Here is a 27,936-nt window from a genome sequence, read left to right on the forward strand (position 1 = left end):
GACAGAAGATCAGATCACCAACCAGAAAATGCATAAGATCTAAACAACTAATCCACTTTGAAAAGTGAAATTTCATTTTAGAGGTTTATAGACAGGACTAAGCTCTTCTGCATTGTTGGACTTTGCACTTCACATTTAGGGGACTAAATCCTTAGCAACTTTATGGATGTAAAGATGTTTGATAAATTGAATATATCACTTTGATAAATGCCAAAAATGTATTCAGAGCTGTCCTATGCATACTTCATGGGTTATCTTAAAAGGTTCTCCCAGTTTTCAGACCACAGAACAATTGGTTTCTATGTAGTGGATAATAAGATAGGGGGGAGGGGGTTTGTGTAGTTGACCAAAAGAGAACTGGCAGAGCTGACACAGCTCATTCCATAATATGATGTGTGTTGTCTGCCCACAATATGGCTCGAGTGTACTCCTCGCAGATTAATGTACTCGGTACTTGCAAAGTTAATAAAACACAGAGAAACATACATGCAATGCAAAGCTGTTCTATAACATTTATTTTTACCCTAAACCTTTAATTTAAAAAAAAAACATTTTTGCACACAACATTTTTAAAAGGACCATGACCTGTTCCCCCACCACATATATTTGTAAATCAACTCATGGCATATTTGGAAGTTTTTGAGAAATTTGCTTTTAACCCAGTTATAATAAAATAAGGTTGCCCACCATGAATGTGCAATTTTTCTTTTTTTTCCCTCACACACACCCAAAATAGTATGCACTGACATTTAGGAGACCCTTCAATCAATACATAATTACAGATTTTGGATGTGTGGTGTGGTTTTGGCAACATTTTGACAAAAACAAAACTCCCAGTTTTGCTCACTAAACTGCTTAGCAAAATCCACTGAAATAGTTTTATTTATATTATTATTATTTAACCGGTGTTATATTTTTTCAAAAGATTTATAGAAATTTGTTTTATTCAAAATAGTGGGGATTTTTTTGTGTGCGTTTGTGTGCTTTTATTTTTTTAGTGTTTGATGCAAGCAGACCTTTATTTGCAGAAAGAGACAGGCGATATCCCATTGCAATAAAAAAATACTTACCTGGCTGTTTCCTATCTTCTTTTAAAATAACAACATTAAAATATGTGCAGCTCAGTGGGGGGGGGGGGGCGGGGTTTGCACATGCACAGCTCATTGTATGATGCCGGGATATGCCAGGTATTCTGTCATCCCCTGGGGCTGCTGGGACTGAATGAATGCTGAACATCAGGAAACTTGGAAGAGAAGAATATGGTGGCGGAATCTGAAAAAGAGGAAAGACAGGTGAGTGTATTCAAGCCTCTTTAAAAATATTAGTGACAAACTCTCTTTGACAAAGATGTGTGAATGGGTGAAGCCTGCTGCAGTTTCTCTTTTTTTGTTCTTCATGTGGCTGCTTTTGGGAGAACCTTATAAAATATAATGGGTTCATCCTCTGTGGACACATTCCTTTAAATAAAATTCTGTGAATGTCCACCAACCCTTCACTGTGCAAATTAGACAGCAAATGCTTTATAAACACCCCAATAATAAGGAATTTTCAGTATTCTTTATTCTGCTGAAATAAAAAAAAATAGGTGTAAATACTTTTTTATGGTGCTGTATTACGACACAAAGTTCCATATTATATCATCATGTTGAGGTTTAGTTTATATAGAGGAAGCAATTTATTGTTGGCAGTCATGGGCTGATCTGGGAACATTCAGGGTGCCAACACTGAGAAGTGGAAGTAGGTTGATTGGATGGGGTAGACAGGCTGGCATCCAAAACCCTCCCCCTTCCCCCACTTTTGGGTAAAACTTTGGCAGTGTTTCTACCCCATGCCGACATATAACATTTGTAGAAAACCTATATTTAGCATAAACATGCTCATGTGAATACCATGTGTTGTAAGAATACATTTCATTATATTATGTAGTTGAGCAATATTTTCTATCCCCACACTGCAAAACACAGCTTTTATTCTTGGCACATCAACTTTCACTGATTAGAAGGTACCTCTTGCTAAGATCTTCGCTTCTCTTAATTTAGAGGAAACATCTCAGGAATTTGAGGTAGACAGGATGTTTACACAACAAGTCTGTGCTCTGTGCCTGCTGAGAAAAAGGTAAAAAAGTGCAAGTCCTCAATGTGCCCCAATGTCCCAACATCCCTCTAAAAATAACCATGGGCTGAACATGTTAAGGAACATGCATCATCAAACTCATGCATTCCATTTTTTTTTTAATCAGAGACAGAAATTTAGTAACCATGAAAACAGACAACAAAGTCACTTTGTCTTATATTTTGTTGAGTTCTACATGGTAATATCTGTGGTTGTTACGTCAAGCACCCTTACTCTATTACAAGGTCTGTTTGCTGTAATGTCCATACATTCCATAAAGGTGGTGTGAACATCACATTAGTTGCCTCGGCTCCAGCACTCCCTCTGGTGGTGGGTTCGGATACCCACTGCTTACATGATCTCCATTTGCCACATGAAAGATTTCAATGCTCTGTCTCCAGGTCCCTGTCTGCATTTCTTATCCTGATCCTGTTACTTACCTTTGTTTGACTATACCTGATTACCATCTGCCCTGACCTCTGGCTCATTTGACTGCACTTCTGCCTCAAGCTCCTGTACTAGACCTGGATCTTACCCAGTCACCAGTTACCAACCCCTGCTTGCACAGGGTTGGGGGGGGGGCAACCCGGGTACCACCTCCTAAAGTTCCTCACACCTTGTGGGGTGCTCTGATTTGGCCAAAGACTGGTGTCTTAGACACAGAGGGTCCACCACCCCACCCTGAGACACTGTGACAATTACAATATTACTTGCTTGGAGGGCTTGTCTTGGTGCTGTGCCGTTCTCCTCCAGGAAATTTTGAAGCGCTATGGTTGCAGCAAGCAGGATTTATGGAAGAAGGGCCGTGGTGTTCTGCTTAAGTTTTTTATCAAAAGAGTACCCTAATGCTGAAGTCAACAAACCTTGGAAACTTGGTTCTTGGTCAAGAAATCAATGTTAGCATGAAATAACCAGAACTGTATTTCCTGACAAATATTAATGTCCTGTAAACAGAATCTAATGTGAACATTCCTTGAATCCTAATGGATACTATGTTAGAAAATCTTGCAAAAAAAACCCTGTGGTGTGGGTGCGGAAGAGGCTCCAGCGGAACTGGAGTTTTAGGTAGGATTAGTTCCAATCTGTGGTAGAAGGGAGGTGGCGCATTTCTTTTGGGAAGTTCTTATAGTTACATAGTAGGTTAGGTTGAAAAAAGACATAAGTCCTTCAAGTTCAACCACTTGGGAAATAAATATATCCCAGATAAAAAACCCTATAAGACATAGTTGGCCCAGAGGAAGGCAAAAAAAACCCTGGTACAATTTACTTCAACAAAGGAAAAAAATTGGATTGGATATTCCCTGGATCAGCAGTCTCTGTTATCTTTATTTTAAAGCCTTAATACCCAGGTATATTCTGTGCTTCTAGGAAAACATCCAGCTTTTTCTTAAAGCTATTATTATTAATATTATTATTAAATATTAAACTGGATTTATATAGCGCCAACATATTACGCAGTGCTGTACATTAAATAAGGGTTGCAAATGACAGTCGAATACAGACAGTGACAAAATCTGTTACCACACAGTTGTCACCAGAACAGGAAGTGAGAGAAAGAGGAGATTTTCTTTCACTTTCTTCTGCATCTCCCCAATAAGACAAGCAGCAAGGAATCATCATGCAGGGTATTTCAATCTATAGTAGTTGCTGAAACTACTTCCTGAGGAAGCCAATTCCACATTTTCACAGACCTTACAGTGAAGAATCCCTTCCTTATCCGGAGCTTAAACTTCTTTTCCTCCAGACGCAAAGAGTGCCCTCTTGTTCTTTGTAATGATCTCAAAGTGAATATTGGGGAAGAGAGTTCTCTATATGGACCGTTTATATATTTATACAGGCTGATCATATCCCCCTTATACGTCTCTTCTCAAGGGAGAATAGATTCAGTTCAGCTAATCTCTCCTCATAGCTGAGCTCCTCCATTCCTTTTATTAGTTTAGTTGCCTTCTCGGCACTCTCTCCAATTCCACAATGTCCTTTTTGTGAACTGGGGCCCAAAACTGGACTGCATATTCCAGATGTGGTCTGACCAATGCTTTGTACAGGGGCAGGATTATGTCTCCATCTCTGCAGTCTTTTCCTCTTTTATTACAAGTACTTTGCTAGCTTTAGATATTGCAGCTTGGCATTCATGATCAATATGTACACTAAGCAAGAGTGTGTTTGGCCTGGAGATCCCGTTCCAGACATGGAAAGCCTGTACACTAATCCTTCCTTGGTATTTCTGCCAACTCATTTCCTCGAACCAATATAGCTGACTGGATGCTGGGTGCATCTATGAGGGGTGTCTATTAGCAAGGCAATGGGTAGTCAGTAAATCTTAGGCTCTAACACTCAAGGATGTGTTGATATTCAGAAGTTATTGACACTGATAACTCAATTTAGGACTGGACATTAGTATTGCTTGTAGGTTGCCTACAGCTGTTTTTTAATAAATGATTTACCATGACTGGCTCTGGATCTGCAATGTGTTGCTGTGTGGGGGCCGCCATCATGATAGAGGCAAGGTTTTGTACCCTTATGTCAAAATTGCCCTTTTTTAAATACTGGGGTAATGATTACAAAATAGCTGATGTAAAGAAATCACAGATTCAGAGAATGAATGAAACCTAGGCACAGTCACATATCAGAAAGCACTCAATAGAGACAATGGTTCCAATGGAATGGAACCTCAATGGTTCCATTTGCTGGCCCTTCTCCAGTTCTAATATTTACAAAGCTCTACTATACAACACAACCCTGACTGGCAGGAAATTTGATTTTACAGTTTATTAGCCTCATCGTCCATTAGGCAGCTTTGAAACTATCAGGGTTGACCAGGGTCAGAATGGTGGCCTAGGGCTCACTAGAGGAACTGAGATAGAGGGCTCAACAAGGAGAACTAAAACCTAATTTTGGGGGTTATGAGCCTCCTATGGGCCATTTTGACATGTGGCTTGACAACGGGTTCTGTCAGCTACCAACATACAGACACAAAATATTTGTACATGAAAAGATTCTGCCAAGAATAAATTTAACTGTGCCTGTTCTGTGATCATCTTGGTTTACCGGGGGTGTGAGGTCTCCTGTTTTCTTTTGTTTTCCGGCAGGAACTGCAAACCATCGCAACAAAACTTCATTCCAATTTAAAGATGCAGAGCCGGTTGAGTGGTGCATTTTTAAATCGTAGTTGTTTCAATCCCTCTGCGATGCAAAAAAGAGGAATATCATAGCATTTTTATTCATTTCCCACTTTACAGAGTAGTCTGAGAACTTTAACATATGGACGTAAAAAGAAAGGCTGCTTATATAACAGCTAACAAAAAAAAAAAAAAGATGATGATGACATGGTGGCATAAGTGTTTCCTTTCTCTTCAGGTCATGATTTCCAGTTATTTTCCTGTTGAATGGAACTTTGTCCTGAAAAAAAGGAAATGAGTGATAGTCAAATATTTTCTTACTACTACGGAATGAAAAATTAATTTCTAGACATACAGAAATATCACCAAGGAGAAAAAAAAAAAACTTTACTATTTGTTGGGTTGCAGAAGCATCATTTGATTTTTTTTCTTGCAGAATTCAATAATGGCAAGCAATACTAAAGGAAAGTGGGTCACTGTCTGCCTTCTATCAAGGCTGGGGTACTTCTTTTAAAATTTAAAAATCTTTTGAGCAATGATTGTCTGGTAAAACTCCCCTCGAGTATATTTTGTGGGCCCTCAAACATTGTCTGGTGGAGAATCTTCCAGGTCCACATGTTTCAATGGCAGACGTTGACTCCCAGCTGGAAATGTTTGAGGGAATGTCAGATTTCCTGTTTTTTTTTTTTTTTGGTATTTCACTACTCTATGAGGCTTTTATCAAACACAACGAACCATTACCCCAAACTGTAAACACGTTCTTGGTTAAAAGCTATCTAAAAATAAAAATGTTCAATAAACTTGTTTGTTTTTGCCATTACAATTAAAAAAAAGTAAAATTTAGGCTTTTAGCACATTGCTATCATTTCCCCACCACCACCACCACAACTGTCACACATACACCATTTTAAAGGTGTTGCTTTGCACAATTATTTTTGCTGGTGCTGATTAGAGTTTCACCGAACACAAATAATACAATTCAGATCAATAAAGAGAGGAGGAAGCGGCTCTTTATAGCAAAATCACATATTTAAAAAACCTTAAAATCCCTTATTTGAATCAATTTACATCTCTTGAACATCATCTAAAAGCTCACGATTTTGGGTACCCTTGTACTATTTGATTATCCTTAATCTGGCCATAAATTTTTACACACCTCAAAGGTACTACTATTTGAAACAAGAAGGAGCAACTGACAGTTCACCTATCTTTAGAAAGTTCCAATATCTCAGATTCTCCCAGAATTTATACTTATATTACCTGATACTTTCTTCATCTAAACATAATATAAGTTTCACAAAACATAAATATTCCTGTTACTGAATAACCCTTAAAACCTTCTAGCAATTGGTTTAAAATAACATACTTTCTTCAAGTCTTCAAACTAGTCATTCTTTGTTATCTCCTACTTTGGAACTTGTAGGAAACATACTTTGTTTTTCTTCCCCAAGGTCAATATACTCCAAGGTCTTAAAAATGCCCTGAAGAAGCCCACAAGGGCGAAACGCATTGGGTGAGAGACTGTAGCTGCATCCCTTAAATTGACCCAGTATACTGGGATCCAAACTTGTGAGAGATTTAAAAAAATTACTGACTGTATAAATTTGACCAAAAATGTCATCTTTGTACTGCCAAAAATATACTGTGTATTTATGTATGTATCTTAGCAATTAGAATAAAGGATTTTAGGGTTTTTAAAATATGTGATTTTGCCATAAAGAGTCGCTTTCTCTTACCTCTGTACTTATTAATAGTAACTGGCTCGGCAACTACTTTATTGGTAATTCTAAACGTTTACTGTGGGTTTAACTCTTTATTGTGAAATTGTTACCAATTCAGAAATAAATCTGGTTGGATTGGTTTAAACATCTGCAAGAAGAGTCAGAATTTTTATTTTTTAATTTGCAATTACAGGTATAATGGGGCTCAGTCAATTTGTCAATGACTGGTATTGTAATGTCAAATCAAAACTAAAATTTTGTATTCCAATCCAAGGTTGTGATAGCTCCGATCTGAGTCACAATCATCTCTGATGAGCACTAGCTTGCAAATCATGGACAGGTAGTATGCAGGTTTTTAGAACTTGCTACATTATGAAAAAAAAACAAAAACATTAACAAACGTTTTAACATTAGATATACTTTAGGTGACTTTATTAAATTTATATGCGAACAACACTGAAGGGAAATACTAAAGTGCCACTTTAGTGCCAGTCTAATGTTATGCATATCTTTTTTCTTTGTTTTACTTTTAGCTGACAATAAGCAGCCTGTTCGTTAAATCGACCATTGTATCTCGCTATGCCCATACCAAGGTACAGACTGTTATGTTCAATCCTCATGCTGAGTCAAAAGAAGCCATCTTTGATTTGGAGCTGCCCAGTTCAGCCTTCATATCTAATTTCACACTGTAAGTATATTGAAGCTTATTCTTTTGTAATATTGTTTTAATTACATTTTTGATTCATATGCTCAGAGATTACAATTCAGGATTGCCTCTTTCATTCAGCATGCTCTAATAAAAAAAAACAAGTGCAAATGTTCCTATGGCCACAGCAATAATACAAATGAAAATAATGGGTACATATCTGGAAGATTGCTACTATCAGGTAATATTCAATATTGAAACATCTTTAGGAGTTATCTATAAATACATGGTGTTTTAATTCATAATCCTATCCTTGGTAGCAGGATGCCAGTTATATTTTATTTCATAATTCCATCCTTGGTGTCAGGGAGTCAGTTATATTTTATTTCTCAATCCCATCCTTGGTGTCAGAAAGTCTGCATAGGTGATAAATTCTCAAATGACATGGCTGCAGATGTGAATTGTTTTTTAATCTGCAGGGTAAAGGGTTGTTGAAATGGCATTATATGTATTACATTGTGACAAAGGCCACCAACCCTGTTTGGGAAAAGGTATTTCAGCTTTATGTAGATGTTCTCTTTCATGCAACATGCAAAACAGTTGTCCTCTTTATCCAAGACATGCAGCAAACTTTCCTCAAAAAATGTTCTTTTTTGAAATACTGCAAGTCTTGACTTGTAGAGTCTGCCCTTCAATGTTGGGCCATTTGTTTGTTGAGAGTTTTGTTTATCTCTGTTCTCCCTGATACACTTCATACCAAATTACTTCCCTTGGTTTGGGTGTTGGGTCTTTTGGAAGTTCAAGGTTCCATCTCAGTGTATTACTGGGCTTGAAAAACACAGGGATAGGATGTTTGTTAGAGAGAATTTGTGGCATTCCAGCTACAGGCAGGATGGTTATATTGCTCCATGTAAAAAAAGACCTATTTTTCAGGGAGATTATTATATTATATTTGTACCGGGAGGACAGGATCACTTTAATGACTTTGCTAGAATAAACCTTATTTAGCGAGCTGGACAGCTGAAGTTCACATTCCAAACATAGCTTATTGATGTTAGAAGATGAATTATTGCCCTCTCCCTCCTCTTCTTTGCCTATGTGGCTGCCATTCCCCTTGCGGTGCTCTCATTCATATGTGAAAGCAGAACTAATTTTTTGTGCCTTACCTGTTTGTGTTCCAGCACCGGGTGCTGCCATCTTTATTCATCTGCTCAGCTTTAGCCCCAGAAACCTGGAGCGATCAGGCAGGGGGTTGTATTTTTGCAGAAGGGACATGACCTGCATCTGCAATAATGACCTGCCTGATCACGAAAACCTAATAGTGAAACTTTGGTTCCTCTTGAAAGGGGAATTAAACACTTACCTCAAAGTGTAGCTAATTCTGGGCAGTGCATGCAGCTAAGACTGAGTAGGGTTAAGGAGACAGGGTAGCCACCTGCTAGCCGCTCCATGTGAATTCCGAATTAAATAGAAATAAAAAATAAAATCCAAAAGAGCACATCTACTGGATCACTCTGCAAATCCTCAAATACTATCTGTATACATTTTTTTTATTTTTAAAAAAAAATCTGAATAATAAAAAGATGTGGACCATACCATTTTAATAAACCACAACAGGAAGATTTTCCTGATATAGCTTAATATTTTGGATGCATTTTCCTTTTTTTTTTTGGATGAAATTGAAATTCAATAACACTTTTTGATTTTAAAAATATCCTAGTCCATATTTTAATATGTGTAGCATAAGCTAACCCACAGGATGTTTTGGTCAGAGCGTAGTATGCCTGTCTCTAGGTAATTACAAGATGGAAGCCATTAGGACAGGGGGCTGTTGCCGTGTTCATACAGCCCTGCTGATGTTGGCTACAGAAAAATAATTCAAAAATAACCCATACCTTTGAAGTCCGGTTTGGAAAGAAACCAAGGATACACAGAAGAGGGGGAAGAAGTGGTGCTAAGCATCCGAGCGCACACACACACACACAACTCCCTGTCACAAGGAAAGGTTTTGTCACTCAGGCCAAGTTAATCTTGGCCAACCCTTGTCCTTCTCAAGTTTATGCTGGCCTGGCGTCTATGCGTGTCTCTCTTAAACTTCAGCTTGCCTGGAGACCTCGAAACAGAGGAGCAGCTGTTCCAGTCCCTTGAGATTTTTAAGGCGAAAAAAAAAAGCAAGACTCGACACTATTTGTCCAAAATAGATTTTTTTTTCTTTTTTTAATTTAAAGTCAGGGACGTTCCCAATTAGAGCTGTTTGTGTCCTTAAATCCATTGCTAATGAATTCTACCAACCTTTCTTTCAAAAAACAGAAAAAGTGAAGATCAGCAAAGTTCAGAACAGAGTGTGCTAGAATGTGAAATACGACTGGGAATAAGGAGTTCCCTTTTCATCCCAGGCAAAGCTTTCAAACGGGCAAGCTCAATACAAAATAAAGCTAATAAATTATAGCCTCATTAGAAAAAACAGTTGAGTAATGGCTATGATACTTTGCTTATTTGTACCAACAATGAAAATTTTTAGTTTTTATGGTTTTCTTGGTCTAAATCAAATAAACAAAATATCTTGAACGGTACTCCTGTGCTGTTGCAAGTGCATTAATAGGGGGGACAATCACCCTTATATGTTGCAAACCAAGAATGGCTGATCTATGGTAGATGATGAAACTATGATAATAAATGGCTTACTGTGCTTCTTCAAGCAGAGATGCAAAAGCCAGCAACATCACGATGCCCTGTATAGATTTTTTTCCAGGTGTATAGAGCAATGTTTCTCAACTAGGGTTCTTTGGAATGCTTTAGCAATGAGCAATTTGTACCCCTCAGGTCAGTTTAAGTGAAATCAATAATCTTTTTACTATCTGTAAGGGTGACATTCTTCTTAATGGGCAGAAATATGAGAGGCATTCTTCCTACTGACCACCATACTAATATACTGTGAGCTATGGATATATCATATATAGAAGGGGTTCGCTGACGACCTAAAAGGTAATTTAAGGGGTCTCCCATTTTAAAAAGGTTGAAAAAGACCTATATAAAGTAATAGTGCTTGATTTGTAGCAGGGATAAATCTTTGAATCTGGCCTGGCCTAATGCAATCTTTCCCAAGTTTAGCCTGGGGCAGGGAGAAGCAGCACAGGCAACCAGTCATTTGTGCTACAAATAAAGGAGCCTGTTAATAGGAAGAAAAAGGCGAGTGAATGAGAGATGAGCTCCTCAGTATGCTGCTTCTTCTTTCATTCTCCAATCGCAGACTGGGGGGAGGTAAAAGACTAGTAAGTGTTACTTTACTGCATTGGGGAAAAATCAGGTTTTCTGACTTGCCAGTCAGAAATTTACTGGGCATCCCTGGGCACCTGAAATCAAACATGGCATACATTCAGGATCATATTGGCTAACTTTCCATTTAAAAGGGCTACCTCCCCTATAACATAGCTGGGTACCCAGATTCCTGCCAAGCTGTGTCTTGTGCTTGAGATGAATTTTATCTCATTGCTTAACTGAATCCGTAGAGACCTTCATAGATGGAGGCAGAAAACTTTTACCTGGTTTGGAAGGTGCAATATTCTAAAGATGAATATAATGCCCCCATTGCTGTACCTTCTCCTCGCCCTCCCGGGGAGAGTTCCTCTACACATGCTCACTGGCTTCAAGGCTGAATTTATTAAGTTTATTTTCTTCCCGGACACCCCTAGAATAAGCTCAAAGATACTCAGATTACCTAAAGTGCATGGGGGAATGGCGTTACCCTACGTGGTAATTTACCATAGAGCGGTGCACCTAGCCAGGGTACTGGACTGGTGTACCAATAAATAGAGAAAGCTTTGGGTTATGCTGGAAAATGAGATTTCAGATGTTCCGCCGGAGACAGTGGCCTGGGCTCCAGCACCGGCTGGGGCTAAATTGTTCAAACACCCGTTGATAGGTCCTACATTGGCAGCAATTACCAAATATATCCACTCCCATAGAGCCCAGTCTTTCCCATCCCTGCTTCCCCCAATTTTAAGTCACCCTGATTTCCCTACTGGGATCCAGTTTTCCGCGTTTGGCGCTCTAAAGAGATCTACAGAGCGACACATCTTCCTAAGAAACAATGACTGGGTACCCCTTGTAGAATTGCAAACTGAATATGATCTACCAGAATTAAACATATGGCGTACTATCCAATTGAGGTATTTTACCAGATCCCTTCCTCCTCCGTCTCAATTCAATCGTCCCCTTCTTACTTTGGAGACACAATGTGCTTCTCAATCTGGCTTGAGGGGCACTTTGTCCTGTGTTTATCACATCCCTAATTTCATGTTGTCTGATGAAACGCCACCCTTTGTGACAAAGTGGGAGTAGGAATTGGGTCTTACATTCACAGTTCAGCAGAGGGAGATGATGTTGCGCTTTGACCACAAAGTCTCAGTCTGCAACAAGTACCAAGAAATTATTATAAAGCAGATGGTACAGGACACTTGCTCAGTTGGCGAAAATGTACACCTAGGTCAACCCCACCTGTTGGAGGTGTAAGAGGGCCCGTGGCACTCTACTACATTTATTTTGGGAATGCCCGAAATTAGCGACTTTTTGGGAAGCTGTAGCAAAACTTACCCAAGACCTCACTTCCATTGATAGATGTGGTAAACCTGAGATGGTATTGTTACAAATCACTGACATGTCTAAAAAACTATATAAGACATCTTTATTGGGACATTTATTGAATGCTGCTAAAGCTCTAGTTGGTATATGAAACACCACCATCTGTTGGTCACTGGCTTATTAGGGTTAAGGACAAATATCATATGGAAGATATGATGTCCACTGATTCTAGGACTCTGAAGTTTAATAGTACCTACTTCTATTGGATCTAGTTCATTACCACCCCTGCCTTCACTACCCTGTCCTCACAAGATTTTTAGATCCAAGCTGATCAAGTTTTTGTTGACCCTTAACTCTTAGCTGTATGGGCCAAGGCATGGTTTGTTGGACAATGCTGCAGTACCTGTGCTACCCCTACCCCTAACCATCCCCCTTTTTCTTCTCACCTCCACCCTGTCTCACTCCCTCTTTTTGATCCTATTAAAGTTGTAAAATGTTACTAAGATTCCCTGGGTTACAGGTTTGGAAGCAAATTGTTTTTTAACCACCACTGTACTGTTGTTCTAGTTTGCATGGAACTGTTTATTTTTATTGTGGATAAATACTATGTTGTTATCTATTCTCTGTACCTGATTATGTCTCAATAAAAAGTTTACATTTAAAAAACATGGCATACATAGCATAATTTGTCTTCCTCCCAAATTTATAGGGAGTGACCATTCTCAACAGCCTGTTTTTTGTCAAATACTGCCTAATCTAGCAGAGAGGAAAATTAAAATCTGTCTTGTTAACCAAATTGTGATAAAATTAGGGTTTCAGTTTCTGTTGGACCATTCTGTCGCCACACACTGGGCCCTGTCATGGGGTAGAAGTACCAATGACAATATAAAAATAAATATTTCCTTCAAGACAATGAATATTGTAACTCAGCTGATCAGAGGCAATGACCATGCATGTCATTATACAGTAAATTGTTTCTATTTTTTGTGGCAAATGCAAAGTTTTTAGCTAAAAGTCTATAATTTTAAGATTTGTGAGCTCATGGTAATAGAGGAACCTGAAACTCATCCTTAATAATATCAATATGATACATTGAACGTAGAAAAGTAGGATACCTTTACCAATGGATGCCATCATGTTTTATAGTTGCAAAAGCATTTTGGATTCTGTAAAAATAAAGCAATGTTTTCCTGCAGAACATTGAATGGGAAGACACATGTAGCTGAGGTTAAGGAGAAACATCAGGCTAAGAAGATGTATGATGAGGCAAGACGACAGGGGAAGACCACAGCTCACGTAGGGACCAGGTAAGCATCTCCTTTGATTTGGAACCAGTATTGCACAAGCCTATCATGATTTATGCTCCACTTGCCATCTTATTCAATAAAGATACATTATTATGCAAAGTCTAAACAGCATGACAGTAAGCATAGGGCAATAAATTCTTTCAAATACTGGGTGATTTAATTGGTTCCTGACACATGTGTAATAAATTCTGCCTTTTCCACCGTTGACAGTTAGATTAGGGTGAACCCCCAGGACATACTGAAGATACTCCAACAAACAGGAGATCTTAATTAGATAATACAAGACTTGCATACTTTCCATAAATGTTAACCAACTTGTTTGGGACAAAATAAAACAGTTGCTTACACCTGAAGTTAAATTCACTTCAGATTCCCCGGCAATGCAGTACAAAGTAAAAATCGACCCATTGTAACCAGGCCTAATAGTAACAACATAGACAATGGGGCTATTTAATAAAGAAACATACCTACCCACATAATAAAAGCGACATAACCCTTTTCAAGGGATATTTACCTTACTTAGTGAATAGTGTAAAGCTTTTCTAACTCCGGCCCCTCAGTCCCGGTTTGGTTGTGTCCTTACACATCATTGGTTTTTCTTTGCAAAGTGAAATTCCACCACAGTTAGGTTAAATGAAATATCCATTGCAAGGGGATAATTTACCTTGGTAAGTGAACAGCCTATATTCCTATAATAAAACAACAATGGTCCTGATTGGATAAATCTTATCTCATGCCGGCGGTAGTTGGGAACCTGAACCTCATCCCTAATAATATCTATATGATACACTATGCCTGATTTATTAAAGTTCTTCAAGACTGGAGAAGATAGACTATCATAAAAGAACCTGGGTGATCCAACAAACTTGGATCATGGATCAGGTCCAGAATTGAAAACATTTGCTACTTAAATGCAAAAGAGTTTGCAGCAATCTGTTCAAGGTTTCCTGGATCCAAAAAGCTTTTGGATTTACAAAACCACAGAGAAGAACTTGTACCCAATTTCATTATTGCCAGGCTGTCAGCCCAATCCTTAATCAACCAATAAAATGTTGTAAATAAAGTGCCCTACTTACTATCACAACAGGGACCGGGAGACAGAGAAGTTCCGTGTTTCAGTGAATGTGGAGGCTGGAGGAGAAATAACCTTTACTCTTACCTATGAGGAGTTGCTGAGAAGACAATTGGGGAAATATGAGTATGCTGTCAGCTTGAGACCTGGTCAAATAGTCCAGAACCTCACTGTGCAGGTGACAATCTCTGAAAGGACAGGGATAGAGTACGTCCGAGTGTTACCTCTTCGTACCAGCCGACTGATCACCAATGCTGTTCGAGGTAGGTGCAAATCACGAATGAGAGAAAAGACAAAGACAAAGTTAATGGTTTGTCAATATCTAAAGATCATAGACCGAGGTACAGTTTAATTTATCCTAATTATTTTACAGGGGCTTAAAGGTTCAGAACACTTAAACTTGATTTTTTAATTTTGGATAGATCCTGATGGGTTTATTTTCCTCTGATTTCTTAAGGACAAAAACAGAAAACTTGAGAGACATTTACAAGATGTATCTGGGCTCCTCTGAACCTGCTTCTGACTTTTAGGCTGGTTCAATTCAAGATGATTTTGAATCCCCACTGACTTGAATAGAGATGATTGCAGTTCTATTGCAAACCTAAACCCCTATACCTGAAATGTGTCAGCAAGATCTCCTGGTATGTGCACCTAATCTCCTGGTATGCCCTCCTGGGGACAAGATGGTCTCTGTCCATAATCAATCAATAAATGATATTACATTCCAGAGAATGCAGTAATATGGGAGCAGACCTGGGGACACTAAAATCTAGAGTGGGCCAGAACATGATTCAATGCATAATGATCTTCTTATAGCTAGATATGATATTTTCATTTCAGAAATGTTGCCACGTATGAATATGATAAACAATATGATTATGTTGTTTAAGCCCATGAGGCAGGGCAGTAGGAACCAAATGTAGTACTGAGACCAAATGTCAGGGTGTATGGTGGAGACAGTTTTGTCCCGGTGGAGGACAAACCTAGTGAGTTTTGTGCATGATCCACATTTTAGAAAGTTGAACTAGAGTTTAGGTGATAGACAACCCGAAGGAGGTGGAATGCAGCCATGATCTCATAAGGTTTATCATGCTTCTGTTAAATAGGTAACTTCAAGCAATCTGTAAAACGTGAGCAATAGCAGACTTCCCTGGGAAAAAGGTCATCTCCCTGATTGCTGGAAAAACATTTCTCTAATGGAAATAAGAAAATAGCCATGCAGAGTGACCACTGTTGTCAAAGAGGCAGGGGTTTGAGAAAGATAGCAGACAGAAATGTGGTTGAATGGGCATGGGTTGAGGCCCTTAGCAGAGATAAGCATGGTCAGACAGGTCAAGGCAAGGTGCAGACAAAAATGTGGACGAATAAGCAAAAGGTTCAAGGCTCCGACCAAAAAGGCTTTAGAACTGGATTTTCTGCAAACAGGCAATAGATACAAATATTTTTTGAAAATCTAAAGGTTTTGATTCCAATAAGCAAATCCAAACACATTGAAATCAGGCCAATGCATCCTTTTTGAATCTGCTGATTAGGCAATCTGAATAATTACTGAGTTTTTAAATGTGATGTAAAGAGGGTCAGGTGTGCAAACTATAGAGTAGCAAATTGCAATGTCAGAAACTGTTTTTAAGGGGAAGGAGACAAATTTAGGCAAATAAAAATATCTCATACACCTAGGCCATGCATGATCTGCAATCCAAGATCGGCATTGGGCAGACACTATCAATATAGTTTTATTTTTTGCTTCCACTGGACTGCCATCTTCATTTAAGGTTTTCTGCTTTTAAGGCTATTGAGACCAAGTTTCCTTGCAGCAATGCAGTGGAATAGTTGTATGCAGGGAATTAGGCATTAGCAGGCTAGTTAAAGTTTTCACACTCCTCCCCACTACTCACTAACCCATGGACACCAATAACACAGGTCAACATGTCATTTTCATCAGATATAATTTTATCTGGCTTTGTAGAATTTTTAATGCAAATTTCAAATCTGTGTTCAGTTTTTATCTAGCATATCTAGGTTTTGTGATGCAGCTAATTATATATTGTGTTAAATTTGTTACAAATACTTTAACATATTTCAACATTTAACAACATTTTTCTTTTTTTAAGGTTAGAGACCACACTAACTGCAATTGATTTCATTTGTCATCATACCTAGAAAATGCCTTGATGGTCCAGACAGTTTCTGTTATGTGTGTGGCTCATTCATGACGAAAGCACAACGTCCCCAAATTAGCACAGAACTTAAAAAGATGTAGAAATTTTATTTCAGCTGTCTACTTGGTGACCAGGATAAATCTTGGGCTCCACATGTCATCTGTACCAGTTGTTCCAACGGACTGCGTGACTGGCTAAATTGGCGTAAAGCAGCAATGCCATTTGCAATCCCAATGGTGTGGAGAGAACCACGGGACCATCTAATCAACTGCTATTTTTGCCACATCAACAAAAGGATTCTTAGGCAAAACTAAGCACAAAATTGTATATCCCAGCCTCGATTCTGCAATTAGGCCTGTTCACCATGATGATTCATTGCCAGTTCCGGTACCGCCACATGATGGACTTGCTTCTGTAGAAGGTGATGAGGAATGCGCTGGAGTTGGAGCCAGTTAGGAATCATCTGATCCTGACTACTTGGCCGATGAAGGTTCAGAACCAGAGACCTTTACACTAGCTGAGCTGAATGATCTAGTTTGTGATCTAAATCTCTCCAAAGACAAAGCAGAACGTCTTGCTTCAAGGCATAAACAGAAGCACTTGCTTGCAAAGGTGTAACTGTAACTCACTACAGAAAACTAAATCATAACTTGACAACGTTCTTCACAAGTGATGGCTTACTGTGCTACTATCGCACTCTTTACCAGTTTGTCACAAGAGCATTTTCCATCTGAATGGCGTATCTTCATTGATTCCTCTAAAAGAAGCTTGAAAGCAGTCTTACTGCATAATGGTAATTCCAAATCAAGATTACAGATTGCCCATTCCGTTAACTTAAAGGAGTCCTATTACAACATGAAGTTACTGCTTGAAGCAATCCAGTATAAAACACACCAGTGGAACATCTGTGGGGATCTAAAGGTCATTGGCTTGCTGATGGGAATGCAAAGAGGATTCACAAAATATTGCTGTTTCCTATGCATGTGGGACAGCCGATCTAAGGGAGACCATTGTGTCAAGCGTGATTGGCTACCAAGAGATACCCATAAACCCGGAACAAGCAGTGTCACGTTTCTGCCTCTGGTTGATCCACATAAAATATTTCTGCCACCTCTCCATATCAAGTTAGGCTTGATGAAGAACCTTGTAAAGGCCATGGGTAAATCAAACTTCATGGGTTTTCAGTACCTTGTTGAGAAGTTTCCAAACATCAGCACTGCAAAAATGAAGAGGGGATATTTATAGGGCCACAGATCAAGTCTGTTTTGCAGGATGATGTTTTCAAACAATCTCTCTCAGCAGCTGAGCTGGAAGCTTGGGATGTATTCAAGTGTGAAAATTTCCTGGGCACCCATAAGTCTCCTGCATACAAGGAAGAAGTTTGTCTGCTTGATTCATACCAGAAACGGGGTTGTCATATGTCACTAAAAATCCATTTCTTGCACTCACGTCTAGAATTCTTCCCTGGAAAATCTTGGTATGGTGAATGACGAATAAGGAGAACGTTTTCACCAGGACATTCAGTTAATGGAGCACCGCTACCAAGGTTTCTGGAATGAAAGTATGATGGCTGACTACTGCTGGATGCTGTACTACGACAATCCAGACAAAGACTACACAAGAAAATCACACTCCAAGCCTTTTGGAAAAAACAATGGTACCTGACTGACACTGTTCAGTAGATGTATACCACAGTTGGCCTTGTTTTACTTCACAGTGAAGATGTATTACCATTCACTTCAATGGTGCTTACGTTTTAGTACAAAAAACATCCACGTACAATGTTAACTATATTAGTATTCATAACTCAGAAACTGTACATGTTAGGGAAAAACTGAAAACAGATCTGAAATCTGCTGTCTGCTTTCTGATGATTATCAAATCTAATTTTTGGTTGATCTGTGTAATTAGAAGAAAGTTAGGGAAATCTTACCAATGGTGCCCTGGATAGCAGTAAAACCTTTCCCCTTTTATCCAAAACAAAAACAAACTAGGTATATGTACACTTTAAATTCATGTTGTGTCTACAGGACAGAAAGTAATATTCTCTATATGGTCCACAGATGGAAAGAAATTACCTGACTTGGTTCTCTATTTCATCCAAAAGTAAATTAAAAAAAGGTTTAGTTCTAGATAGACTTTGGAAATCAAGTACAAAAGCATAATACAGGAAGAAAAATGGGTATTGCCCAGACAAGCCCGCAGACTTAAATATTGGTATTACAAATTATGACTTGAATGTATGATACTATACCATACAAAAGAATGCATGGTTTAAAATTCCTTGTCTGTTTTACAGGGGAGACAAAAATGCCTCCATCTACAGAAGTAGAGAAGACCCCGCACTGTGCTCGAATCACATTCAATCCAACTCCAAAGGACCAAGCTGCTCAATCCAGTTCTGGCATTGCAGCAGATTTTGTAATTCAATATGATGTGGCCCTGAAAGACCTCGCAGGAGATGTTCAGGTAGATGTGTGATGTGTAACACACAAGGTGCTATTTATCACGTAGAGATAAAAACTTGTAAAAATAATTTACCATTTCACGTGTATGTAACCTAGATATACAACGGATATTTTGTTCACTATTTTGCTCCAAGAGGGCTTCCAACCATCCAGAAAAATGTTATCTTCGTTATTGATGTCAGCGGGTCAATGTTCGGCACTAAAATTAAACAGGTAAGTTCATCTGTGATATGTTGGTAAGGTATCTTTGCAGATGTTCTTTGCAAAACAGCACAACATACTATATTAGATTGTGCACACATGTTCAATTTTTGTCGCTGGAAACAATCTTTTGTAATCCAAGAGTGGCAGATGAATGAATGAGCTCTGTGCATACAACGCTCTTCTGTCCTATGGAGAGAGGAGGGGGAGAACGGGCCAAATTCTCAGCCGAGACGAGCCCGACTGTTCTTATCTGCCGGGTATTAGTCATGTACATACGTAGCCTTAGCTACATCAAATTGATACTGAATTCAACTATGTAAAAAAATTCATGCATTGAGTTTCTTTTTTACCATATTTTAATGAGAAAACATTACATCTTTATTCAAACAGATAAAAGTGATATACAAGTAGTAAATAAAACTGATATAGATATGGAAAAATTAGGTTCACCCTACATTTACCACCACCTAAAAACTATGAAATTAGAAACTGGCCTTCCAGATATGGTGGCGATAATAAGAACCAGCTTAAGAATGTGTTGGGGAAACTGTCTGGTGTCCTCTTTGATAGTGATGTGTCTAGTGTCATCATGACAAGATCATAGAAGTTTTGTAAGGCCTTCAGAAAGAAAGTTGTGAATGCTTGAGTCTGGTAAAGTTTTAAAAGACGGCAAATCATGTGCAAATGAATCAATCCACTGTATAGAAAATAAAAGTGTGGATTTTAAATGACTTCCGATTTGTCCAGGACTGGTTGGCCAAGCAACTGCAGCGCAAAAGCTTACCATTTGAGGATAGAAGAAGTCTCCAATGATGTCAAAATGCAAAGCAATAGCATTGTGAAATAACAAATGTTTCATTTTAATTTTAATATTACATTGTTATATTTTTACATAGTAAATATCTATTTTTTTTTTTTTTTGTTTTCGTAATATATTGGTAAGCAGTGCATTTAGCCATTGCTGCACTCCAAGTAACAAAGTGCATTATAATTATCCTTTCAGACAAAGAGTGCAATGTACGTCATCCTAAATGACCTCCACCGAGATGACCACTTTAACATCATTACCTTCTCAGATGTGGTACAAGTGTGGAGACCCGGCACGTCCATCCAGGCCACAGCTCAGAACATCAAGAGTGCAAAGGAATATGTCAACAAGATTGAAGCTGATGGATGTAAGTGAGATTAGTTTAACAAGCTGCTGATGTTTCATAAAAGTTTTTCTAGTAGTAACTTGTTTCTAAACTGTAAATGTACAATATAGGGGATAAAAATCACATTATTTAAGGTATGGGCCTGATTTATTTTTTAACATGAGTGTCTTGAATTGAAATGGTAATTTAAAGCCAGGTCATTGCCCATCAGTACTTGACCTCACAAATGCTCTTTTGGCTAAATAGACACAAATTCCCATAGACACATGCCACGATCTTATGAAAAACCTTCCTAGGAGAGCAGAGGATTTCATATCATAGCATAGAAAAGGTTGGGGGCTTCATGTCAACGCCCATGGTTTTGAAAGAGGATGTCCCAAGTTCATATTGTATTGGAGTAATGGTCAGATGATGGTGAACCTTATTTCAACATATAGGACCTGATTTATTAAAGCTTTCCAAGACTGTTGACAATAAGACTATCATGTGGGAAGCTGGGTTATCCAGCAAATCTGGAATGGATCTGGTCATGGAAAACATTTACCAACTAATATCAAATTATTTTTATGATGTCTATTCTAGATTTGCTGGATCACCCAGGTTCACCCATGATAGTCTTATTTTCAGCAGCCCCTATATTTACAAAAAGATTTCTTCATTCCAAAAAGATCATCTGACAATTACACTGAGACCATATGAGCTTGTTCCCTTTCACAACCACAGGCATAATTATGAAGCCTCCAGTCCTTTCAGCTATGAAAGCCTCTGCTCCTGGGAAGGTTTTCCATAAGATTTTGGAGTGTGTTTACAGGGATTTGTGTCTATTTGGCTGAAAGAACATTTGTGAGGTAAAGTACTGATGGTGTATGAGAAGACCTAGCTTGAAATTAGCATTCCAATTCAGGATACTCAATAAACTTAAGGATTGGGCTTGGTGCAGGTCATTTAGGTTTCTTTTTTCCTTTACACCAAAGTAATAAAACCATGTCTTTATGGAGCTGGATTTGTACATAGGTCACAGTCATGCTGAACCAGGAATAGGCCTGTACCCCATACTACAAGGTTTACCGTAACTCAGTGTTTAAAACAAACAGAATTGATATCCATTGTGGCCTATAGCATTCAGACCCCAGGTTTACTCTTTATATAGGGTAATATAATATATATTGACCAAAATAAAAAAAAAATGAAATTATATTAATATAATTAAACTTCCATAAGATTTTAGTAATTGTGCTTAAATATACTTTAAAGAAAGCAATGTTGTATTTCTCCTTAGGGACAGATATCAATGCTGCACTCCTGGCTGCTGCTTCTATTTTTAACAAGACATCAAGTAAACCAGAGAAAGGTGGCACTAAGCAGAAGATCCCGCTTGTCATATTCCTGACAGATGGAGAGGCTACTTCTGGGGTAACATCTTCCGCTCGCATTCTTGAAAATGCCCAAAAAGCCTTGGGAGGAACTATCTCTCTTTTCTGCTTGGCATTTGGCGATGATGCTGACTACAACCTCATGCGTCGACTGTCTTTGGAAAACCGTGGCATAGCACGTCGAATCTATGAATATTCTGATGCCACCCTGCAGCTGAAAGGATTTTATGATGAGATTGCCAGTCCTCTCCTCTTTGACATTGAGTTGGCTTACCTCGGGGAAACTGCCCAAAATGTAACACAGACCCTGTTCCCTAATTATTTTGATGGATCAGAGTTAGTCGTCGCAGGCAAAGTAAAGCCAGGAGCAAAAAACCTTCAGGTCCGAATGACTGCCAATAATCAGAAGGAAAAGCTCAATCTAGAAAATGACATCTCTGTGGTGAATAATGCCACCCAGTCTAGCTTTGGGTGTTCAGGAAATGTAGATGAAATTCAGTGGTTTGTTCAGAGACTTTGGGCCTACTTCACAATCCAGGATTTGTTGCAGGCTAGGATTAAGGCCAACGACACTGTAGCCCGAAAAATACTGACAGAGAAAGCAACTAATTTATCTCTTAAATACAACTTTGTGACACCTGTTACTTCCCTCATAGTAGTAAAACCTGATGACCAAGATGACCCCAAAACAACCACAACTACAACTACTGTCCGTTCTAGCACTACAGTTACCCCTTTAACTACTACATCCCAGCCTACTGTAACTACCACTCTTCCAAGCACTACTTCCATAAAAGCCAAGGTGACAACCACAGCCCGACCAACAAAACCATCCACCAAAACTCCAAAGCCTCCAACAACAACCAAGATCAACACAGCAAAGCCAACCAATTCTAGGACAACAATTTCCCAGGCGCCCGGGACCAGGGGTCAGCCTATTGTAACTCAAGGATTGACGACAACCACCACTTTAGAAAAGCTCATAACATTGGCTTCAACTTCTGCTCCATCACTGACAACACTTTCAGATATTCGTCATAATACTACTTTGCTTCCCACCAGCACACTTCATCCAAGCACTTTTGCCCCAATTGGAACGCCATTAACCAGGACAGAGAAACTCTCCACCAGCTCTGAAGACCCAACAAATTCATTTGTTTCAAGCAGTGTTTCTACTGTCACAGTAACAGAAAGGACACAAGAGACAGTGACGGATACACTTTCTAGCTCTTTAAATAGCAGCACATTTACTCCAGGGGAAAGGATTGTAGAAGGCTTGGAAGAGTCTCAAACTACAGGGCCACCAACATCATTCACAGTCTACCCCACTCATCCCAGGCTTCTTATCCTACCTGAGGAAACTGAACTTTTGCCTGGTACATTCTCCTATCCAACTTTTGTGGAGTCACTCAACCCTCCTCCTGTCTATAGCTACTTTGAAGAAATCACAGGTACAAAATATATCAAGGAATTTTTCAATATTTTGATACTGAATATGTTTTTTTTTATTTTGGTGTTTATAGCAGGGGGCATTTTGCTAGCTGAGCTAGTGTTCTATTCTCTGGTAATTATTTGGATCACCAATGGTACAGTCCAAAGTTATGAGGCAGCTCTCTATACCAGGATTGAAAGGAAAGATCATCCATAATAAGACAAAAACATATAATACCAGAATTTTTTGCTGCGTACCAAACACAGTCGTCAGCTAATGCATTTCAGGAGACCTTGATTCCCCCTATATTATGGCTTTAATATACTTTGTAGCTCAAAAAAAGCACAATTTGTACCCAGCTAGACCAACAGCAACAAAAATCAATATGTTAAAGGGGACTAAAGTTGCATACACATGCTAGATGATTCACATCTTAAAACAAATGGTCATATTTGTCTCAAGTGAAAATCTGATGTGTAAAGCAGTCCCTCCTTATCATTACCAATGCAGCTATCGATTGGGAGCAACTGATGTGCATTCCTATAGAGCAGGGCACAGTGGGGTGCTGCTCGCTCATCCTCCTCCCTCTCCTCCTAAGAGAGCAGAACAGTCCTGTGTGTAAAGTGCTCGTTCATTCATCTGTCACTGGAAATGATCACAAAAGATTGTTTCCAGCAACAATCATCTGACATTTGTCATCCATATGAGGGTTTAGGAGCTTCTTTTGCTGCATGTTATACACACTTTAACAAGTATTGATATCATCATTCTCTACATTTTTGCTAAGCTTTGGTGAGTTTTATTGAGTTATATATTGCTTAAAAGTTGTTTAAAAATGTTTATGCCAAAGAAAAACGGTGCAAGTATGCATGTGAAAGATTTGATTTTTCTGTATTTTTGCAGTTGGTTTAGTTAGTAACTATGTGTCTTATGAGGCTTATTTTTTTATACCAATCAAGGTAATATTTTTAGATATATTTATATTTATTTTTCAGGTGTCAGCAGTAAAACATATTCTACTGAAGGTAAGTAAAGTCTCCTGTTATATCCTGTGCAGTATTCAGATAATTTGATTGTATGTTGGGCCAGATCATTGACACAACAGTGTTTACCGTAGTTTAAAGCTGTCTAGTGACATCAGATAAATGTTATATATATATATATATATATATATATATATATATATATATATATATATATATACACACTATGCCACTGTGCTCTGGTCTATAGGAATGCACAGCAGTTGCTTCCAGTCGATTGCTCCATTTGTTTTCTATAGCTTTAAACTGAATATATATTTTATATATACACATTATTTGACTGCCAAGTGATCCCATTGGACCATTGTATTGTGGTTTATTAACTAATATTATATTTTTATAACCATTCCATATATATTAATTGGGCTAACAGCAAAACTGGTACAAGGGAATAATATCAGTGGGTGGTAGTAGAGGAATGAAGCCACGCACTGTGGAATGTACTTTGTAGATATCTAACAGACAGGGCCCGTGAATTGATATACTAATGTAACGTGGGGAAAACCTAATCTGCGAACAGAGAAGTACCTGACCCCTAGACTGTTGTTTTACATTATGCTTGGCTGGTGGACCAGTGTTTTGAGATGCCCAACACTGTTCCTTTTTAGACCTCTGCTAGAGCAGCACCCCTAAGTATAAACACAATGGAATGTGTTGCATATATATGCTGTTATACTCTAACATTGTATACTTGTGAATCAATGGGGCTAAGTTTCAAAGGGAGTTTAGAGAATTTGTTTAGCAAAGAGAATTATTTAATTTGTTTGCAAAATTTTTGGAAAGCTAATGATTACTTAGTAATTCGACTCCATTGTGGAATTTTATGACTTGACACAACATTCTAAATTAAAAAATCCTCTTATGAACTAGGCCAAACCTGAACAAGATTGCAATATTCAGATTCCTCATGATAAAGACTAATGTTCTTTATCCTCATGGGCTAGGTCTATAAGCAAACACATTTGTCACAGTTAGTGGATAGTAGACGTCAATCCATCAGGTATTCACCAATGCACCCTGCAAGGAGACATGGATTTTTCTGGTGGGTGTACACATGCAGATGTCAGCTATTCAGGGACAGAACCTGAGCCTGGTGAAAATACAGTAATTATAAAAATGTGGCTAGTCCAAGGTTAGTTTGGGCAGAGAACAAAAATAGTCAAAAATACATTGGTAGTAACCAAAGAGATGTAAATTCAGTTACTAACATGATATGGAACTGGAGCTTAATCATTGTTTATGAAACAGTTGTTGGCCTGAGCACAGATACATATTGAGGCTGATTGAGAGGGTGAGTGGGGTCTGGCCATGTAGCTGCCACTCAGGTGAGATCTGGCAACACCATGTCCTCTGCAACAACAACCTAGGAGGGACCACATGGAGGCCCAAAGACAAGAGACAAATCAGCTTTTCTGCTGATCTATGACATTGTCATAATGTTCCACCAGCACCAGTTCCACCATTTATACCACACCACTGGCATTAGGCAAATATCCCAATCTTTCCTTTTAAAAAGGCCCATTTAAAAAAAAGCAGCATGTTTCCTTTGACTAATAATTTTATGTCGGGGTTGTCCAACTTCAGTGCTCAAGGTTAAGGATCAGCACACATTTTTAGTAATTTGTCTATAGTAATATTAAAGGTCTGTGGGTTATAAAGAGTCAGAAAATGAAAATCCTAGCCTATTTGTGCTCCTCCTAGTTTGCAGTTGGACAGCACTGGTCTATGTAATTTACGAGATGTTGTATTTTAAAGGATTAAAATTTTTGTATTGGATTTGCAGATTCTGATTACGAAATGATAGTTGACCCATTCCTGGAACCAGATATTGACTATGATGGTAAGATACCTGCTGAGGTTGATTTATATGACCACCTTTTTTTATTGTTATGAGATCACTATTACACAAATAAATGTCCACATTAGATTTTTTAAGACGATATTAAAATCTTTCATGGATCTAACTTCGTCAAGAAAAATCTCCAGGGCAACTGTATTAATTATTATTATTACACAGTATTTATAAAGGGCTGACATATCTCACAGCGCTGTACAAAGCCCATAGTCATGTCACTAGCTGTCCCTCATAGGGGCTCACAATCTAATGCTCCTACCATAGTTACATGTCATTACCACAGTCTACGGTCAATTTTGCTTGTTAACCTAACTGTATGTTTTTGGAATGTGGGAGGAAACCAGTGCAAACTCCATGCAGATAGTGTCCTGGCCAGTACTGCAAAGGCTACCGTGCTACCCTCTCATTATAAAGATTTTTGGAAACAAATTTTTTATTTGAGGACCCACATGGTCTTTTTCTGCCCTAGACTTTTATGGTTCTACCTGATGATCTCAAGCAATACTAGGCATACACCATGCAAGCATATGTTTATACCAATATAACCATCAATTGAAATTATTCTTGAAATTCACTGCAAGTATTTGATGTGCCATCCACTGGTCAATATTTTATCTGAATTACAGTGATTTTACCATTGTATAGTATTAACTTCCCTAGCACTTCATTTATTTCCGGTTTTATATGTCTAAAAGCGTTACATTGTTTTTCATGAAAATTTATTTTACAGTATAATATATTAGTATGAGTATAATAAAGTTTGAAACACAAAATCATGTAAAAATAATAAATTGAATGAATTGAAAAATCTATATAATTAAAAAAAATTATTTAAAAAAATTAATAATAATAATATAATTTATAATAATTTTATTTAAAAAAATACATATTATACTCATACTAATATATATACTTTAAAATATATGTTCTTGAAAACAATGTACTGATTTTACACGTATAAATCCAATGTATTGCATTCAATACAGTTATTTTGCATTTAATTGCAATACAAATGGATTTTGAATTCCCCGCCCCGCCCTGCCGGCAACGTACTCACGCTCCGACGTCACAGGGAAATTACCGGTGACTCATCGGATGCAGAAGCTGGCCGTAAGAAGAAAGAAGAAGACGGAGATCGCGGCGATGGACGATGCGGAGCGCCGGCGGATCAGGTAAGGCTGTATTTACTAATACCTCCCATAGGTTTACATACCCGAGTGTGACTCGGGGTTACCGCTTTTAGCAAACTTTTTTCTACCCCGAGTCACACTCGGGGTTACCTCTAGGGAGGTTAAACAAAAATAGGTTTAGATTTTGATGCGATAGTTAGCCAATTTACAAAATTAATAAAAAAAAATACACAGCCTATTTAATTTTTGATCCTCAGATACTGTAAATAGAGCCAAATTTTCCTTTTTAAAATTGATTTGTGATCTATTCAATTCTTTCTTAGAGTATGGTTAGCTTTTGTTGCCTTGCTGCCATTTGTCAGGCCACCATTGGCCACACTAATGACACGTCTTTGTTGTCAGATACAATAACTATACATTCTGTTTCCCTCTCTTGAAAGGAGTTCCTGCTGGTGCACCTATGCTTCAGACTTTTATGTCCTCCGGTGAGTAAATTCCAGAGATCAGACCTTCTTGGTACCCTTTATGCCAGTGTTTGTTGGTATCTTGATATTTTATCT

The 27,936-nt window shown here is 38.3% G+C and overlaps 1 protein-coding gene across 2 annotated transcripts in view; it reads left to right on the forward strand.

The window, feature by feature from the left end:
• The window catches only part of ITIH6 (inter-alpha-trypsin inhibitor heavy chain family member 6), a 48,718-nt gene that overhangs the window by 10,793 nt on the left and 9,989 nt on the right, over positions 1-27,936 (forward strand). For both annotated transcript variants that reach the window (XM_072430421.1, XM_072430420.1), the window contains exons 3-12: positions 7,486-7,640; positions 13,376-13,486; positions 14,574-14,821; positions 19,017-19,186; positions 19,282-19,398; positions 20,393-20,564; positions 21,823-23,367; positions 24,344-24,373; positions 26,175-26,231; positions 27,817-27,861. In XM_072430421.1, coding sequence (XP_072286522.1) covers positions 7,486-7,640; positions 13,376-13,486; positions 14,574-14,821; positions 19,017-19,186; positions 19,282-19,398; positions 20,393-20,564; positions 21,823-23,367; positions 24,344-24,373; positions 26,175-26,231; positions 27,817-27,861 — 2,650 coding nt within the window. The remainder of the gene's footprint in view (positions 1-7,485; positions 7,641-13,375; positions 13,487-14,573; positions 14,822-19,016; positions 19,187-19,281; positions 19,399-20,392; positions 20,565-21,822; positions 23,368-24,343; positions 24,374-26,174; positions 26,232-27,816; positions 27,862-27,936) is intronic.

The sequence above is a fragment of the Pyxicephalus adspersus genome, chromosome Z (genome assembly GCF_032062135.1).
Source record: "Pyxicephalus adspersus chromosome Z, UCB_Pads_2.0, whole genome shotgun sequence".
Lineage (NCBI taxonomy): Eukaryota > Metazoa > Chordata > Amphibia > Anura > Pyxicephalidae > Pyxicephalus > Pyxicephalus adspersus.